Genomic DNA, 19,647 nt, shown 5'->3' with positions numbered 1-19,647 from the left:
ATATTGCTAATATTTCTACAAATCTAGTCAAAGTTGAGAAAGCTTGACTAGCACGCATCCCATAAAGCAGCGACACTTATTTTTGAGACGGAGAAAGTAGATCACAGTACTTCAAAAACATATATTAATGTTGCTAAACTATGTTTAGTGTGTCGTATTGGTTCAAATCCTACTCCCTTCTTCCAAAGCACTGATTTGTGATGGTGACAGTTCTACAATTTGGATGGGCATATATGCTGAAACATCCCTTTAGTTTATACTTGCTCATTCGAGGCACTTCTCTCTATTTCTCTCTCACACACTCTCTTACATCTCTGTCTCGTGCCTCCACCCCTATGCTCGATTCCTAGCCATTGCTTTGTTTCTTTTTGAAAGATCAGGGGGATGAACTATCTCCACCTGAATTTTATTATCACAGATTCCGGCAAAAGCCGGCAATTATAATTACATTGTTGGGTCATGAACCCGGAGTTACAAAACAGGAAAGACGAGAAAGAGAGTACAAACACCACTGCCAACAATACCACATACAAGGGAAAAAACAACCATCACCAACACCTACAAGGAGAAACAACAGAGCTACAACTCCTAGGATAGAGACACGTCAATGATCGTCGAACATTGCACCACTAATAGACAGAACTCCGATGATCTCCACTCCACGGGCAACTGTAAGGAACTGAGTCAAGATGATAGACGACAGTCATGATGTACATGTTCTATGGAGTTCATCCGGGATCCAATTGCCTTCCACCTACGCCCCTAGTGGAGAGGAAGCCTCAAGGGTTGGAGGACCGATGATTGGAGAACGAGGAGATCCAAGAGAGGGGATCATGGTCCCGCTAACCTGACATATGGTGAGAAGATGCAATCAAGGAACATGGTGGACGTCAGAGTAAAGACAATGGCAGCTGACACCATCCAACAACCAATTAGTGCCACCACATAGGAGGTGCAAGCATAAGACCATGCAGAAGAGTTGTGATTAAGTCTGAGAAAACCCTCCACGGTGACATCTACAAGTAGGATGTGGCATCAACGACGCCACCGCCACTAGCTAGAGATCTAGAGCTAGGTTTTCACTCGGAGATATCCTATGGTTACATGGGTGGAGAGGCTACAACGACGCCTCCAAGGAGGTTAACGGCGCCCAAGGGCGTCGCCGTCAATAGCATCAACAAGTCGGGCATGGCTTTCGCCTAGGCTCCCGTACCCATCAACTGTAGACCGCCTTCTCAGAATGAGGACGATGAATCCATGGCATGATGGCGCCCCCCACACACACACTAAAAAACTTTATCCAAAATGTCTGGTGTGTCCTGGACCTAGGCATCGGATCAAATTAAGGTACAACACAACATAGGCAGATTTAATAGAGCCACCAAAAAAGTCCAGTGCACCATAGAAGACATGCACAACATCAAAATTCAAAACAAGCAATCGCCAACAAAGAGGTTCCAAAGAACAAAATGACGCGCCAGAAAAACTCCAGTGCAGAGCATCGGAGAAACGAAACATCTTTGGTGAGTTCCAGACAAGAACCCGAGAGCATTCAGTGCTCACCGAAAAAGTTCGGTGGCATCGGAGAAGAGGGCACTAGAGCAATGGCGACCCAACTGTTAGTCCAACTGCTAGTTACCAAAAAGCACCAGAAAACTCTGGTGACCCCACTGGATTTATCCGATGAGTGCGCACAAACTGCAGCACTTTCCCAACAAGAAGTTTCATGTGTTGGGGCTATATATACCCCCTATCAACAATTTGAAGTGTGTTTGTGATCAAGGAAGGTATAGGAGGACTGAGGTTCATCTCTAGTTTCTCTAGCCACCAAAGAGCTTAAAGATTACAATGGTGATTAGCGTAGGTGTTCTGCGAAGTTCTTAGGTTAGTTAGACCACCACTTATGAACTTGCTCTAGATTTAGGCCTAGTGTTTAGTGAGGTTTGCACTCCTCTCACCACTCAATGCTTACGCACACCATCGTTGTACTCAGAAAGGCTTGTCGTCTTGCGAGACCACACCAATCGCTCTTGTGTTGTGGCCACCACTGTGTACTAGAGGGAAGAAGGCCCACGACATTTTGGCGAAAGCTCGATAGTGAAGATGGCGAGGAGTGGTCCGGGAGAAGGCCTAGCGGAGACCCATTTGCGCGTGGGGAAGGTCTGCGGGCTCCACGGAGTTACCCGATCGAGAGCTTGGCCCTTGCGAGGGGTTCAAATAAGGAATAGGGGGAGCATGAGCTTCTCGGTACCTCGGTCAAAATATCAGTCATCAATGGGAGTATGCATTCTCTACCCTTAAGCTCCCGCGTTTATATTGTGTACCAAGGTTGCGTGCTTAATATTCTAGTTTAGCTTGCTAGGCTAGTTCATAGGATTGGAACATATGTTGCATAACTCTTTTGCAGACCAACAGCAGCTTGGGCCTTCGTCCAATACGCCAGCATCTCGCTAATCTACTTAGAAAGTTGACCGACCAAAAGCTTGATGATGTTCTTAGGATTCTTCATATCTGTAAAATCATGTCGCTTATCATTGGCCATGGTAGTTGATCTATTTTGCTTTCTTCCCTAGCGGAGTCACCAAGAAGTGCGTTGATGCTAAATCTAACCAACACACCGGTAAGGGCTAGGTTACCTAGGTCGCACAGGGCCGAGATACGTAGTGAAGGTAGGTCTAAATAGTGAGGCTGACTAGCAGGTGACGTTCAAAAAAACCCACGAACGCTTTCTAGGAAGACCCGTTGTGGAGACGCACAACAGGGGTGACCTAGGATTGGCAAGGTCATCTAGAACGACGGCAAATCTCGTCGAGTCAAGTATTGGAGAACAAGGGGCTTAGAAAAGATAGGGTTTTGAGGTAAAAGGTAAAGGTAGATGTATTTTTGACGATTGGGTATATGGATCTTTCGTATAAATAGAGGGTTGGCCTTAAGAAAACTTATTCCACATGCAATTTACAAGTTTCCATGAGATCGGTTCTAAAAGAAAACACGGACACATCTCATATAGCCAAAACCGTTCAGTCTGAGTTCGGTTCTAAAACCGGCTTGGACCGGTTTTTATTGGGCTACGGCGCCTCCCTACTAAAACCGTCAGTTTGTCGTGCTACTCGGCCAACTGAAAACAGCTTAGCCCAATTTTGCCTGTTGCCCAAACCGAATTGGGCTGATTTTTGCCGAACTTTGTTAATATTGCTCCAAATTTGATCTTTTTTTTATTGCATGGGCTTTTCAGTGCATCTTCAACTCCCCAATCATTTTTTGGCTGTCAACGTCGTGGTAGAATAAAGAGCCACGTGAACATGGTTATTACAATCTGAAATTCGTTAATTTGATTTTACATAAAAAGTTGAATTATGTGCGTTAGTGCAAATTGTTCCTTTTTAAAAAAAAATTAGTGCAAATTGTTCGTTCATCGTGAACAGTACCAGTGACGATTAACTACAAGCAGAATGTTATGAAGATAACACTTAAGCATCGTTTTTAATAATGGTACAACGTATATTCAAACTTCAATTATTATGGTATTATTTTTCTTCTCTTTTACAATGCACGGGTATAAACACAGTAGAATAAATAATATTGTTTTCTTTTCTTTGAGCAAGCAACCAAACTGATGAAAGACACGACTAAACAAGAGGCGCCGCGGCGCACCAGGTGCCAGCTTCGTCGCCCGCCAAACTTTTGAGAGCATGGGTCACCCACCCCTAAGGTCTTGTTCGGATGTTGTTAGATTCCCCCAAAATCCATATGTGTTAAAATAGTTTAGGGTAAAATTTAATTCAAGTTCCACTCTAATTCAACACATATAGATTGACGTGAATCCGACTGTATCCAAACAAGACCTAAACTAGGCAGGCCATATCGGCGTCAGCCCAACTGCACCTTCTCTATTCTCATCACGTGTTCATTCTGTTTGTGTTTTTATCATTAATTTTATGTCTTCCTCTCTTAATTCATTCAGCTGCAACAGATCCATCATCATGATGACGAAGTTAAAATATGGGATGGGAAAATCCCACCCGGAATGCTCCAACTCTAACATTTCTCATCCCAGCGACGCCAAACCAGGCCAAGCCGGAATGGAATTCACCAGGGCATACGGCATTTTCTGTATAGTCTCTCTCCACAGAGCTCTACTGCTGCTTGGTCGAGCAGGTGGTCACATGCCTGAGGAGCGCCTGTCCCGACTGCTGCGCGAAATGCTTCTGCCTCAGCTGCACATACGGGTAGCACAGCGTCGCCAGGACGTGCGCCGGCTTTGAGAAAGAAACCACCTCGTACCACACCCGCTCCTCCTCGTCTACCTGCACCGAGAAGCGCTCCTCCCCGGCCTGCACACACCACATACAGGAGTTCTAGCTTCTCAGTTCTAGCACGTAGCAAAACCATGCCAATATATATATCCTCCGAGTATGTTTCGTGTGTGTACCAACCAGCAAATGGCCCTGTAGAGTGCCGCTGCCGAACGCAAACATCTTGGATCTGTCTGACTCACCATCGGTCACATACGCTATCTGAAGTGGCAGCATCACCCAGGGGATCAACTCCTTGTAGCAGATGCAGAACCTTGTTCCTACCTTCACCGGGGTGTCCGGTTCCACATTTGCCCACCCTAGCGCCAAGTGCCTGAAAAGTAGTTCCTGGAACGCTCAGTCAGGAGGCATTATCTGAATATGTAGCGAGAACGGATGATGAGAGCTCTGGTTCAGGCTCCTTATACCTCCATGAGAGGAGGGCAGATTTGGCATGGACAAAGGCATCAGAACCTGAGCCGATCAGAACACGCGATCGATTCACAAAGAAGCCATGCTCGGTAAGAACCTTGTCGCTTGTTTCGCCACCAGCTTCGTCAGAGGTCAAGGTAGACGCTGACTTTGGGCGTGTGGCGCCATGGAGAGCTGTGTCGTAGTTGAAGCCACCAGCGGCTGCAAGGCAGGACTTCTGTTGCTCCTGCGTGGGGCGGCCCATGCTCAAGAACAGACCTCCCCATGCCATGGATTCTTGCACGAGCGATGCCTCCTTATCTTGAAAAAAAAAATGTTGGGGGCAGTTAATCGATATGGTGAAATTAGCCCCATCACATGGGGGCAGCTACTGGATCATACCCTATTTTAGCTGCGAGAATGTGAGATGATTGCAGGTGTTGGCAGATGCATAATGATTGTGCATAGCATAAATATCTGAAAGCCAATGGTGCTCTCTTCAACACAACACACGGGTCTTAGCAAGCAGGAATCTAAAACAAATGAGGGTTGATTCTGACTTAAGACGCTACAGACCAGACTTGGACACAGGGGGCGTTAATTATACAATTTAGCTAATGTACTACTGTCATATGCTTTGGTTCACCGGTATGGACAACACATGGTGAATCAAAAGTTCAAGACAGGTAAAGGTCATTTCAGAGTACAGATGAGATAAACAAGAGCTGGACACATCTGCACCATTCACAGGCACACAAGTGCACTATTACATAGTTGCGGCTCAAGGATAAGGTGTCTAGTTTGTACTGCTATGGTTTGACTTAAAACCACACATATGGGGTTGCTTGTTACCAAGTTTCAGGGATTTCAGGATTGATGGCCAGTATGGTTGTATCTCATTCCTTCTGAAACTGACTGAATGCAAGCTGAGCTGATAAAAAGATGGGGAATTTTGAACTCATAGGAGCCTACTGGAATCACCCTATCTGTTATTAGAGCATCTTCAGGAGACCCTACAAATTCTACCCTTCATATCTTCATTTGGCTATCCACTCCAAAAGATTTTGTCCATACTACTCAACCCTCCAGCAAACCAGTCAAATCTCAGCCCTCTATCCTGTTAATCCACATTCTATTGGTATTCAAATTATTTGTAATGGCTATGGTAACACGGATTTTATTCTTCAACATCTCTAATTTGAACAGTTTAAATTGCGATGCCTATTTTCAGCTATATAGTATATTACAAGCATATATTACATAGTCTTGCATCTGATGATGGTGGATCCAACAAACATTGTATGGCAAGGCCATGATGACCCATTTCTCATTTTTGCACATGCGCAAGCTAATCATGTTCAGTTACAAGGTTCATCCTTTCTATGTTCTGTATGTGTACAACCGCAAGATCGCACAAGGATATTAGATGAGGTGAGTTGTCGAATGATGTGATGTGAACATCCTGGAAGGAAGGTGCTACTAGCTTGGCCAGCCAAAATTGATGAAAGCAAGGCATCAAAATTGCAAAGAATCTAAGTAACTTCAGTAAGTAATCATACGGAGTTCTTCAAATCAACACTAATCTCCTACAACTAAAAAGAACAAAGCGTGGACATTTTTTTGTGCGACATTTGTTTTGGTTCGTCCGTCTGCCCACGCCTGCGATCCCACGGCGCCGGCAGGTGGGACCTCCTCCAAGCTCGCGATCCCGCGAGTCCCCCAACCCTCGCCCCGACGCCTCTCCGGCCCGCGCCCCCCTCCTGGTGCCCTCGCCTGCGATCGCCCCCCACGCGACTCCTCGGCCTTTGTGTAACCCTAGCCACCGCCGGTTGATGCGAGGCCGCTGCAGGCGCGCCGCCTCTAGGCGTCGGGAGGCCACGGCGGACGGGGCGCCGCCGGGCGACGCAAGGCCACGACGGGGCGCTCCTGACCGAGGACGATGTGCGCCGCATCCTGGGCTCCGTCGGTGCCGTGGTGGAGGACCGCCTCGACCTACTCTTCGCCCTCATGGAGGGCAAGGACATCACCAGGCTCATCGCCGCGGGCAGGGAGCAACTCGCCGACGCCGCCTCTCCCTCCCTACCCTCGGCCCTTGTGCACCGCGCCGCCTTCTGCTCATCTTCTAGGACAGCGAGACGCAGCGATACGTGGAGATCGTCCCCACTGCGCGCTCGTCGGGGTTGCCGTACCCGCCATCTTCTTCCTCATGGTAGACGAGGGCATGAAGATCTGCGACCCTGATGCCATCTTCTTCCTCGAGGTACCGCCATCTACATCTCAGGTGATTGATTCCTCCCTTATCTTATTACTTGAGCCCGGCATCTCTAGATCTGAGCGTCCGCGACGGCACGGTGACCATGGCTGCTGTTGCTGCAACTTGGCCGGGGCCGATGTCCGCTACCGATGGCGACTTAGCTTCAGGTTCTAAGGAGGATGAGGGCGGAGGCAGAGGACCAAAGCACGAATCCGGCCGGCGATGGCAACTACTTCAGCGCTTCCTCTCCAGCTATGAGCCTACGACACCTTGTTCCAAACGAAGCAACAGGCAAGTTTCCTTGTGCAAATTTAGGCTCTGTTCTTGTGTGGTATTTTCAAGCCTTCAACAGCATAGAAGATTAGATAGATCTTGGAAACAAGGAATCACAGGTCTCTGTTCTTGTGAAGTACTGTACTTGTGAAAAAAATTGAATAGGTGCTGCATCACCTGAATATTTATACAGAAATTACTGATAGTGTTTAGCCTGCATGACTTGCAAGTTAATATGATTCTGGTGTTACAGTATTCTGTTCTTGAAGTTTAAAAAAAAATACTCTGTTTTTTTGAAGGAAAAAAAATACTCTGTTCTTGTGTAAAACTAAAGAACACTGCTGACTGCTCATAATTGCCACAGTATAGGGATACAGACCTAAAAGAGCATGTTCTGATTTTTTTTCCATTACACAATCTTGCATGACTATTTGACAGGCCAGAACAAAGAAATTTGATACTCCTTCGCTCCTTCTGTTACTTGCTTAATCTTAGGGTGGCAAAGTCCACAAATCAGCAGCAAGTTTACGGCAACCCTGCACCCACAGGTTTGTTTCATTTCTCTCCCTTTTGCTTCCTATCTTGGATATGAGTTCTAATTTGGATTTCATATACAAATTTTTTTTTGTTAATCAAGGCAAAATAAGCTATACATGCATATTGGATTTTTAGGTTTTGCTTCTTGTGATAAATAATTGACCTTACAGGGCTGTATGCATTCTTTAGTAACTGAATACATTCCTTTTCTATTTTAGTCATATTATGATAACCAAACAAAGACAATATAGCCTGCGTTCCAGTATAATATATAATTGATATAGATAGGTACCGAGTCATGCAAACAAACTGCACCAATTTTAGCATCATAGTTGCAATGTGATTACTCTCTATTTTATAATTCAATCTTATGCCTAAATATATGTTCAATGCATTCCATTAAAACCAGTCATGTAGCGTCGAACTTTTTATACGATTACTACTGGAAGGGTATGACTATCCCATTAGTATACCAATAAGTGTTACTGCAGTCTTTAGTTATGTCATTAGATGGCTTATGTTACACATAATGAACAGAGACATTAAAACCAGTCAGAGAATTATCTGTACGCTGCAATCCTTAATTATTTCTAGCTGCAGCCAACTGCCAGATATCTCTATTAATAAACCAGTCACACTTATTTCATATTGTCATTTCAGCCGCACTTATTTTTGACAAAGGAATATATGCAGGCAGCAATACTTTTGCACTACCAAGTGAGCAGGTCAGTACTTAACCACGCATTTGTTTGATTTTTGTTCTGCACATGTTGCTGCAAGTATGTCTGTATCTGCAGCAATACTTTTGCACTACCAAGTGAAGTTTATTTAATAGTTGTTTACTTTCTCGCAAAAAAAAAGCTGTTTAATAACTGTTATGCACTGCTATCTGTGCTTATATGATGATGGCAACGTCAAAAACTAGCTGAAAGTCTGAAACTTCAAATCCATGAAGTTTCCTGAAGAAATTGCATATATATATACACCTATGAAAGCATATAAAGCCATGCATGCTTCAAAATATTTATGTCACTATTGCAACCCTCACTGTTTTGGAGAACATCTTTTCAAATCCATGAAGTTTCCTGAAGAAATTGCATATATATATACACCTATGAAAGGATATAAAGCCATGCATGCTTCACAATATATTTTTATAATATACCTACTTAGTATCATAAATAATGTTGACACTTTTTTCCAGTAAATTGGTTAAATCTGAAAATTGTACGATTGATGACAAACTAGATTATGTTCTTTTTAGGACAGAGGCTGTACATTAGAACTCTCAAGCAAGACTAGCGCTTGTGGTGAGTTCTAATCCATCTCCTACAACTAAAAAGAAAGAAAGTAAGACCACCGTTTAGAGGCAATAGCAAGCCCATGAGATCAGTGTTCAGCAGTAGATAGTGATCTTGAAAGCATATAGCTGATTAGTGTAGTGAAGTGGCCTAGACCATTTTTTATGCAGTAGTCTAAGACTGAGCGTGTGATTTGGCCTGTCAAAAATTCGAAGTTATCTTATACATGAATTATATATGATGCAATGCTTCTCTGAATCATATGTAATGCCATCTGTTAATTCCATCTGGTAATTCGAGGTTATATTACATCTGAATCATGTCATGCCCATTCATTCAAAAAATAAATGAAGAAAATTCCATCTGTGCTCGAAGCCCCAGATGACAATATTAAGCTGCATCCTATCTGAGTATACTGGGTTACAAGGTGCCCATTATGTCATAGCATGAGTTCCGATCCATTGTTTTGGTTTGTTTGCAAGGTCATTGAGCTGTGAACACAAATATGGTTAAAGTGATTGCCTGTAGTTATGTGTCTTAATAAGTTAGTTTAGTGTCCTAATAAGTCATCTTTCCATTTAACGATTCACTTGCACTGTTCAATGTTTTATCCTATATAATCAACCACCGCAGTTTTCAATGCAGTGCCCAACAAACCAAACATCTTGATTGCCTATGTGCACAAGTGCCATCAGAGTCATGCATAAGTAGCTATGTTTTTTTCCCCCTATGATCATATTTTCCAGCTGCCGACATGGAACCTTACTGAAGTGCAAAAAAAGAAGAATAAGTTTTATCTTGAATTATTGCATCTCATACATGCTAAATCCCTAGACTGGATAATTTGTTTGCCTATGGTTGTATGCGCTTGCAGGTCATGGTTGTCACGTGGTGTTGTCAGCATAACTGCATTGTTTCCATGTAGAACATGTTGGAGCTAGGGACCTTGCAGATCTATTTTTTTATTAGTTGCACTGGTTTGCCAGCAAAGTGAAAGAAAACCTGTTTCTAAAGCCTGTATATACCTGTGTCTCAAACTTTTTTTTTAGGAATCAGGAGGAGCCAATGGCTCCTACTGCAATTATTTTTTTTTTTGCCAGTTTTAACAGAGACTATTTGTATTTTCTCCCTTAATGCATATTTGTTAGTTTGGAAGGTTAACTTTCTTTGACATATTACCATTTGTAGGGCCTTGGAGCAGTAGCTATCAAACTCATACAGTTTGTTCAAACATACGGTGTATCCTGTGGCCATTTAAATAGACCATTTCGTCCAATACTATTGATCAACATGTGGTTTAATTTCAGACAAGCACGACCACCAGCGGCTCAGCAAAACTGCTTTAGTTTGTTTTAGTTCTTACGACAATTCAATTTTCAATTCTGGATTTTTTATTATTTTTTTCTAACTTGTTGGAGCTATGGACCTTGCGGATGTAATTTGTTTATTGCATATGAACCTTGGTGGATGTAATTTGTAATCCATTTATTTAGGCATTGTTATGAATAGGGGTGAAAACGGTACGGATATTTTTCGACCGTATCCGAGACCGAATCCGTTTAGAGGGTTTAGATCCATCTGTATCCGAGTCCGGATATTCAACATTGGTATTTATTGGCGCACGAAAGCAATGGATATCGGAGATTTCTTCCGACCAATATAAAACATTATCTTAGCCACATCACAGAAAAGATCTATAAAGTAGAGTTTGTGGGCCTGCGACGCCGCGCTCTCCGTGACTTGTGTTAATTTCACACACTTTGTTTTTTGGATTAAATGTCACTTTAATATTGGTATTTAATTTTTATAGTACTGTTATCTTATCGTGCGATCCGTGTGTTTTTAGTACAAAATGTTAGCTATCCCGTAGCAACGCACGAGCACGCTACCTAGTTCCCATACTAATCTTGTTTCCCGCTTCTCATATCACAGATTCTCTAATTCCCAAGCTAAGGCGTGCTGTAACGAATATTTTCTCTACCTTAATACAAAGACACGCAAACCTTTTGCGTGATCTAGAAAAGAATATCATAGATTCACAGCATCTAATTACAAGAACATGAAGCTAGCACATCACAGCCTAATTGCAAAAAAATAAAAAGAAAAAAAAGAAAGCACAGACATGTTGAACTGGCATTTTAGTTTGAACGGGCATTTCATCAAACACCTAAACTACAAGCAGAAGCAATCTAGCAGCACAGAGCAACAGCAGCACCGAGCACAGAGTAACAGCCACAATCAGAGGTAAATCAACACCCACAAGACAATCACATCAACTCATGGCAGCATGCATGGACAAAGAGCAACGTCAGATACCTACTAGCTAGGCCATGGCCGCCTGACCAGGGGTGCCGTGCCGCAAGGCCCAAGACAGATGCTCTTAGTGCTACACCCATGGACCCCCAAACACAAATTCAGCAATCCAAACCTTGGCACGGTTTCTTCTTGTTTGGCCTAGAACACGCAGAACTAGAACAAAATTGCAACGTTATGGTTATGGTATAGATAGATAGGGAGAAGAGCAAGGGAAGGAGTCTGAGACGGTGCCCAGGTAGTTGCCGTACCTACGGACTGCAAGGGTCCTCGGGGAAAGAGTCCTGAGTCATCGGGTGCGTATAGGAGATTGCAGACTCCCGCGGCCGGCCGTGTTTTGGAGATTGGAGAGACCTGGAGGGTAGGAGAAGCGGGCGAGGAGGGAGCCCGGTCGCCTGTGCCGCCTGAGCACGACCAGTGCTGCGCCGTCGCCGTCGAGAGAGGTGGCCTCTTCCAACCGTGTCGCGGCGGCGGGCCACAAGCGGAGAGGCAGGTGAGTTTTTGTTTTATTTTTTTTTCTTCTCCTCTGGAGGAGGAGACATTTAACTTTTTGCTATCCTACGGATGGCACTCCTTCACTTGTCATTTTTCACGGACACCTAAACATTTGTCATCGTAAACATTAACACTCTTAATTTTTGCCATTTTTGCTGATGTGGCATGCTACGCACTCAGCCAGCGTGGCAGCGCCTCTCCTCCCGCCGCTCTTCTCTCTCCCTTCACTCGTTGACATGTGGGCCCCACCAGTCAGGTTCATCTTCAACCTCTGGCCATCGGAGAAGGGGCGAGCATGCGTGCGGGAGGGGGACCATGTTCCTGTGGGCGCTCTTCCTGGTGGCCATGACGGCCACATACCTAAGCGCGCTGGCACGTGCGCGCACGTCTCCAGACGCCACAGCGCCTCGCCGTGGCCGTCCCCGCTGCCGCCGTCGATCCCACCGTGCCCCGCCACCTCCCGCTATAGCGCAGCGGCCATTGGGACGCGCGTGGAGGCGAGGTCGTGGGCGCAGGCCAGGAGCAACCCCACGGCGCGCCGATGTGCCTCCGACCCCGACGCGAGGCCCGTCCGCTTGGCCCACCCCTCGAGCACCGCCTCGGCGCGCGCGCCCGGGCTTGGGATCCCGCTCCCGGCCGGCGCGCGGGCCCCGCGCCTCTGCCGCGGACGCCGTCGAGTCGGTCGTGGGCACGCAGGAGGTCGCCGCGGACTCGTACCCATCCTCGTCTGGCGCCGGCACCGGCGATCCCGCGACCGCAAGGAGGAGGCCCATGCGGCCACTGCGACGGTGTCGCGACGCAAGGGAGTTGGCGCCGTGCACCTTGACGTCGCAGGCGACGCAGAGGAAGGCCACGTCCGACGTGCAGTGCATGGCCGCGGGCGCGCCGCAAAGCTCGCAGCAGCAGCCTACGCCGCCGTCGTGGGGGTGACCCATCCCCGCGCTTTTAGCCTTCTCCGGTGGCCAGAGGTTGAAGATGAACCTAACTGGTGGGGCCCACATGTCAGCGAGTGGAGGGAGAGAGAAGCAACAGCGGGAGGAGAGGCACTGCCACGCTGTCTGACTGTGTGGCATGCCACATCAGCAAAAATGGCAAAAAATTAGGAGTGTTACTGTTGCGATGGCAAATATGTAGGTGTCCGTATAAAAATAGCAAACAAAGAAGTGTCATTCGTAAGGATGGCAAAAAAGTTAAATGCCCCTTGGAGGAGAGGGTGAGGGCCCGAGGGCCGATGGGCCGATTTGGGATGATACAGTGTATGGTCGTCAGATGGCTTGAGAGGGCTTCTTTTGGCTGTAGCCGAAGAGGAGCCGTGAAGCTAGTTTTTATTGGCTTCTAATTTATATTTTTTTATAAGAAGAGAAAATAGTTGTTTATTATAGTGTACAAGATTTATTAGAAGGCAGAGTTATTTTAGGAGGAATGTAGTACCTAGCTGCATTTGCATATCTAGATTGAACTTTTAGATTGTATTTTGTCTCCAATCTCTAGAGGTGCATCTTGGAACAGGTTTTATAATGTATTTGCAAAACATGTCCGTGCGTTGCGACGAAATTTATATCTTATGTCATACGTTCTAATAAATTTTATAATTAGATTAGACTCAGTAACATGGTTAGACGTGGGCTATTCTAACTCGTATGAGCATGCATCGCGAGTTTGATCAGAAAGGGGATAATAAACCAATTAGGACTCTAATCTCTAATTCATAGTGGTCGTAAGTTCGGGTCACAGGACAATAAATTAAATAGGACTCTATCTAATCTCTAATTCATCACATACTATATTACTCTTAGTAAAACTTTACGACTCTTATGCTTTGGAGACTGGAGGGACACATAGAATAGAGAGAGTATGTGATGGACGAAAATAATAGAAAAGAAACTTTAAAAACACATGCACGGTGAAGAATCTTTTCTCCATATCTTCTTCATTTTAATTCGTATCTTGTTTATTCTTATTCCATTATTAGATGAAAAAACATATGACAAAAAGAAATCGCATGAACCTAATATGATCCAAAAAATATTATTTATTTTGAACGCAATACTGTATTTATTTTTTAAATGTAGAAATATATTATTTATTACGAACGTAATATTATGTATTAGGAGCGGAGGATAGGCAGAAAAAAATTATGACGAACCTAATCGGATCTGAAAAAATTCTGATGAAGTGCGGAGAAAAAACAAAACTATAACCGCCCGGATAAAACCAGAAACTAAGAACTAACCATTCTACGGAAAAAATTCTGACGAAGCGAGGAGCTGATAAAAAAACAAAGTCGTAACCATTCTACGGAAAAAACCGACAACGTACCGAAACAAACCAGAAACTAAGAAAACAAAATGTGCAGTTCACGCATTCACAAATCAGTTAGGGAAAAGACAGTGAAAAGGATAGGAAAGAAATTTGCTCTTTGATACTAAATTGGAGTATAGATATGGATATAGATGTATTCATGATATTTCTTCATTCTAGAAGATGTTAAGCACAACAAAGGCTAGCGTCAATGATCTCAGCACCGGACTAAAAGTCTCCACGAGAGCATAATTAGCTTGGAGGATAAAAACAAAAAACAAAAAACAGGTTCTAAGGTTGCTTTGCTGCGGCAATCAAACACTAAACTGAAGACCGAAGAGAAAGCGTCTAGGTCGAGTCAAATAAACCCCTTCTCCTCTATATTTCTATCTATAAGCTCTTCTTGTTACTTTATGTAGTACGCTCAAATCACCTCAATTATAGGCGTATGGCAAAGCGGGCATTCGCCAACCCCGTGGAGCAACTCGCCAGCGCACTTTGAGCAAATGCACATATGCCGGCATTGACGGTAAATAGCAGACAAAATTATGTTACGTATTGTCCATTTGTTGTTGTGGAATTAGTACTGCGAACTACAGGTAAATGAGCAATAGCTAACTGGTATGTTGCATATGTTTCATACTTATGTTGCATGTATAAGCATAGCAACATATGCAACATATAGATCTACTTTTGCAACATCCAGATGAAATACTTGCAATATAAGTATGAAACATACGAAACACTTGAAACACACGCTTAAAACATGCGGGTAGAGCCATAGCAATATATGCAACATCTAGAGAGGAACACTTGAAACATAAGTTTGAAAACACCTGAAACATAGGCTTGCAACATGCGTATACTGTCATTGCAACATATGCAATATCCCATATCTACTTTTGCAACATCCAGATGAAACACTAGAAACTAAGTCTGAAACGGCTGAAACACTTGAAACACAACGTCGTCGGCGACCACTACCTACCTGTTGGAGAACTGCGATAGCCAGCTGAAAGGATCAAGATGCCCAAGAGGGGGGGTGAATTGGGCTAATTCTAAATTTTCTTGCAATAATCAAATCCTACGGATAGCCCAATTAACCCCTTGTGCCTAGAAAAGTGTTTATATCAAACTAATGCACAACAACCTCTCAACCTAAGTTCCAAACTTACTCTAGCAAGCAATTCTTATGGAAATGAAAACAAGTATTAAATTGCTCAAAGTAAATGCTCAAAGTAAGTGCTCAAAGTAAATAGAGAGAGAGAGAGAGGAACGCGGCGATGTTTTGTCGAGGTATCGGAGAGTCGCCACTCCCCACTAGTCCTCGTTGGAGCACCCGCGCAAGGGTGTAGCTCCCCCTTGATCCGCGCAAGGATCAAGTGCTCTCTACGGGTTGATTCTTCGACACTCCGTCGCGATGAATCACCCAAAACCGCTCACAACTTGAGTTGGGTCACCCACAAGCTCCGCCGGGTGAACACCAAACTCCCAATCACCACCAAGCCGTCTAGGTGATGGCGATCACCAAGAGTAACAAGCACGAACTCTCACTTGACCACGCGAAGCCTAATGAGAAGATGGATGCACACTTTGCTACTCTTGATTTGCTAGTGAGGCTACTCTCTTGGATTCTCGAATCACAAACACCTCACTAGGACCTTGCTCTTCTTGGCACTCACAAACGTGTTTCTCAGCTGTTGGAATGAGCAAAAGATACTCCACTCACGAGTGGAGCTTCTATTTATAAGCCAGCCTGAAAAACGAATCGTTATGAGCTTCTGCGGGATGACCAGACGCTCCGATCGTGATGACCGGACGCTCCGGTCAGTTCAACCCGCGAACCAGTTTTCAAGTGATGACCGGACGCTGTCAGGGTCCGGTCAGTACCGACCGGACGCGTCCGGTCGCTCTTGGATGCTTACTGTAAATGACCGGACGCTGGATACACAGGGTCCGGTCACACTGACCGGACGCGTCCGGTCACTCTTTTCCAAGTCTGGACCCTTACTGGAGTCGACCGGACGCTGGCCCTCAGCGTCCGGTCACATGACCTCCCAGCGTCCGGTCACACCAGACTTGATCTTCTCGGTCAAATGAACTGACCGGACCCTGCGGCCAGCGTCCGGTCGCACCGGAGCCAGCGTCCGGTCAGTATTTGACCCTCCATTCACTTCCAACTTCCGAACAAATGTGAATGAAGTTTGCTCCAAAGGATCTTAGGCATTCATAGGAGCTACCTAGAGCTAGTTTTAACAAGTGTGCACCACACCTAACTCACTAGACTTAACTAGGTCAAACTACCCGTTCATACCCCCCTTCATAGTACGGCCAAAGGAAAAAACAAAGTCCTAAACTACTCTAAGTGTCTCTCCAACTCCAATTGACACTTAGAACTAGTTATCCTTAACCTTGTCGTCCATCCTTTGAAAACCGAAACGATTTCCATCGTAGGGGCATGACAACCTTGATTGCCCAATCGATCTCTATTACCATGACCTAACTTAATTGTCTCTGCAAAACACACGTTAGTCATAGTAATCTTGTATTGACATTAATCACCGAAATTCAACTAGGGGCCTAGATGCTTTCAATCTCCCCCTTTTTGGTGATTGATGACAATACCACCTCGAGTATGTTATGGAGTGAGGTTTTTGACGGGCTTGGTTCATATAAGCTTTTGTCAATAAGAACAAAAGAGTTAGTCAAGCTTATATGACCCAAGCCAAAACAATGTACTCAAAGGATATGAATTGAGCATGAGTACCAATAACAAAGCTCATTTGCTTCGAAGTGTAAACGCGGAAGCAAAAGCAAATGAGCATTCCACAAGTGATATGACATGGAGATAAAGCAAAGTAGAAGTCACACATGTCAAATATCACAACCACGTAGATAGCACTATCACATATAAATAAGAGTATGCATGAAAGTAAACACACGAATGCATAAGTAATAGTGTATCACACAAATAAAACTCCAAAAGTGTATGATAAGCTAATACTAGATAACTAGCTCCCCCTGAAACTCGCTCCCCCTAAGTCTACATACTCAAACCCTCTCCCCCTTTGGCGTCAAACACCAAAACCTAGGGGTCGGACGGCGGGGCTGCAGCGGACGAGTCGGGCGCTGAAGTACGTGGAGCAAGATGGAACTGGGCGCCATCATCATCTGACCCTGAGCTCTAAACTGACTGACCCTCTGAAGCAGGAAGTGTCGCTGAAGCGGTCTGGGTCTGAGCTGGTGCTGCCTGTGAAGCTGCAAGTATGTCTATCGTAGGATCTGACGAGGCGACAGACGAGGGGAGCCGCTGAGTAGTCATGATAGCTGGAGCGGCTGTAGACAGACCGGCAGTATGCATGTGAGGCGGAGTAGGCATGCCGGTCAACTCACTGAATGATGCTCCAAGACTCCTGGAGACTGACGACTCAGGCACGAATAGTGAAGACGTCTGCTCAGGTGAGAAACCCATGTGATAAGGAGTGAACTGCGGGGCTACACCAGGTGAGGCTAACCACTGGGACACCTGTACAGGAGGTGAAGGAAACTGAGCTGGAGGCTGTCCCTGACTCTGAAGCCCGATAGGCTGTACTGCTGGAGTCGTCGAAGTGGTAGGAGGCTGTGCAAGCTGGGGCGAAGTCTGTGGCAGTGGGATCCCAATGGCTGTCACTACATGCTGCATGAATCCCATGAGCTGCTGCTGCATAAGTAACTGCTGGTGCTGAAGGAGCTACTGCTGCCGCTGAAACTCGTCCTGACGAGCCTGAAACTGTGCGAAGTTTGTAGCTGTCTCCTGTGCCTGTTGTGTCTGATCCTGCTGCATCCGCTCAAGAATAGCAATGAGAGCGGGGTCTGTCTGTGGAGCAGGTGGAGCTGAACTGGAGCTACCTGCCTCTGCATCGTGTCTGCGTGGAGGCATCTGAGGTATAGGCTGGTAGTCGTCGTCGGAGCTGTCACTGTACTCACTCACCTCCTGCTGTGCCTCTAGCTCCGCCTCCTCAGTGGCTGCAATCCCTCTGATGATCTCGTCCTGCTGAGCTACGGACTCTGGCATGTCGGGACGACGGCTAGGCTGTTTGGGTGCCGGAGGAGTGGCGTGTCTGATCCTCTATGACAGGTTGTAAGCTGGGAACTCCGTAGTGGCACCTGTATACTCATCCATCATGCCAGGGGGCTTATCAATCACAACTCTGCGGATGAGAAACGTGATCCAGTGAGCATAGGGAAGCTGCCTACGACCCTTGAATCCCTCAGCTATAGTATCCTCCATCTCTGAAAGAAGGAGGTCCCAGATGTCAAACACTGTCATCTGCATAATGGCATTGAGAAGCCAGAGCTATAAGCGAGTCAGGCCCTCCCTGTATCCCAACCTGGGAAGCAATGTCCTCCTGATGATGGCCTCTAGTATCCTCGCTGTAGGAGTCAAGTCACTAGGGTTCCTGCTCGACCTCTCACCAAACGGCTCCTTGAAGCAATGGCGCACTAAGTCTGTAGGGGGCACCAACCCTCCATGAGGACGCCTGGGAGGCTCCTGATGTCCATAGCAAACCTCATGCATCCTTACAGGCTGCTCCTGTAGTCTCAGTATCTCTCTGGCCCTGCTACTCGTCACTCTATAGTCTTTGCCGTTGAAGGCAAAGTGAATGAATCTGTGATGAGGATCGATGTAGAGCGAGGCATAAAACTGACGAACCCAAGAAGGTACATATATCCCTGTCCGTCCAATCAGATCTGACAGTCCTGGCAAATATGACAAGTATTGCCGAATGCCCTCTCCGGCTGCTGCCACAATGGACTCTATCGGACAGACCTTCTGTGATCTGAACACTGCCCCACTGTTTAGATATGCATTGTAGAAATCCTCCTGCAGTGGTGTGTAGAACCCCTTAGCTGCTCTCTCATCCCTCCTCGGAGGAAACCAGACCTCAAACTCAACAAACCACAGCTGCTGAACCTGCCTGGCTGTAGCGGCCCTCAAGTCGAGGTGAACCACTGAAGGCGAACCCTATGGTCTGGGCGGAGGGCATGAACCCCTGCGCTGTGTAGCTGGCCTCGGTGGAACTGCAGCACTGGTACGACTCGAGCGGCGTAGCTGAGGTGCCGGCTCGGTCTCCTGACTCTCCTGAGTCTCCTGGGCTGGCTGAGGCTCTGCTGGTGGAGGCTGCTGCTGTGCTGACGGATCCTCCTCAATGGCAACCCGTCGTCCTGCAAGCGTGGCAGTCCCAGCTGGACTACCGTGACGACGCTCAACCTCCTCAATCGCAGCTCTGACTGCGGGTGAAACTGGCTGATCTGCAATGACAATTCCGCTACGGGTGCCACCTCTCTCGGCACGCTCTGCGGCCTCTGCAATAGCTGCTGCTCTGGCTGTCTCTGCGTCGGGGTACTTCCGCTTCTTGGATGTTACTTGCTTGGTTGATTTGCCCTTGGATCCGGCTGGCTGACGAGGCGGGGGCCTCCAATCATC

The 19,647-nt window shown here is 46.0% G+C and overlaps 1 protein-coding gene and 1 pseudogene across 4 annotated transcripts; both read right to left on the bottom strand.

Moving 5' to 3' along the window:
- Window positions 1-3,528: 3,528 nt before the first annotated feature.
- On the bottom strand, window positions 3,529-11,895 carry LOC136477430 (UPF0548 protein At2g17695-like). 4 transcript variants are annotated; one of them, XM_066475588.1, is made up of 5 exons: window positions 11,636-11,895; window positions 11,392-11,540; window positions 4,724-5,027; window positions 4,437-4,629; window positions 3,529-4,334 (listed from the first exon to the last, which is right to left on the bottom strand). In XM_066475588.1, the coding sequence occupies exons 2-5, from the start codon at window positions 11,465-11,467 to the stop codon at window positions 4,137-4,139; spliced, it is 771 nt and encodes a 256-aa protein (XP_066331685.1). In that variant the 5' UTR covers window positions 11,468-11,540; window positions 11,636-11,895; the 3' UTR covers window positions 3,529-4,136. The 4 variants fall into 4 exon arrangements, with proteins under 4 accessions (XP_066331685.1, XP_066331688.1, XP_066331689.1 ...); XM_066475591.1 differs by having other exon boundaries at window positions 3,530-4,334; window positions 11,388-11,540; XM_066475592.1 differs by having other exon boundaries at window positions 3,530-4,334; window positions 11,500-11,540.
- Window positions 11,896-12,015: 120 nt separating this feature from the next.
- Window positions 12,016-12,814, bottom strand: LOC136470069 (uncharacterized; annotated as a pseudogene).
- Between the last annotated feature and the right edge of the window lie 6,833 nt (window positions 12,815-19,647).

This window comes from Miscanthus floridulus, chromosome 8 (assembly GCF_019320115.1).
Source record: "Miscanthus floridulus cultivar M001 chromosome 8, ASM1932011v1, whole genome shotgun sequence".
In the NCBI taxonomy this organism is placed as follows: Eukaryota; Viridiplantae; Streptophyta; class Magnoliopsida; order Poales; family Poaceae; genus Miscanthus; species Miscanthus floridulus.
Note: the sequence above shows the minus strand (reverse complement) of the source record. Positions and strands in the feature narration are given on the sequence as shown.

What these genes read in the sequence shown, in the direction of transcription:
- LOC136477430 (XM_066475588.1), bottom strand. Translation starts at nt 11,467, where the DNA reads ATGGGTGTAGCACTAAGAGCATCTGTCTTGGGCCTTGCGGCACGGCAC. An exon ending in AGGCGGCCATGGCCTAGCTA is followed by an intron (nt 5,028 to 11,391) that starts GTAGGTATCTGA and finishes TTTTTTTTCAAG; the next exon opens with ATAAGGAGGCATCGCTCGTG. An exon ending in CTCTACAGGGCCATTTGCTG is followed by an intron (nt 4,335 to 4,436) that starts GTTGGTACACAC and finishes TGGTGTGTGCAG; the next exon opens with GCCGGGGAGGAGCGCTTCTC.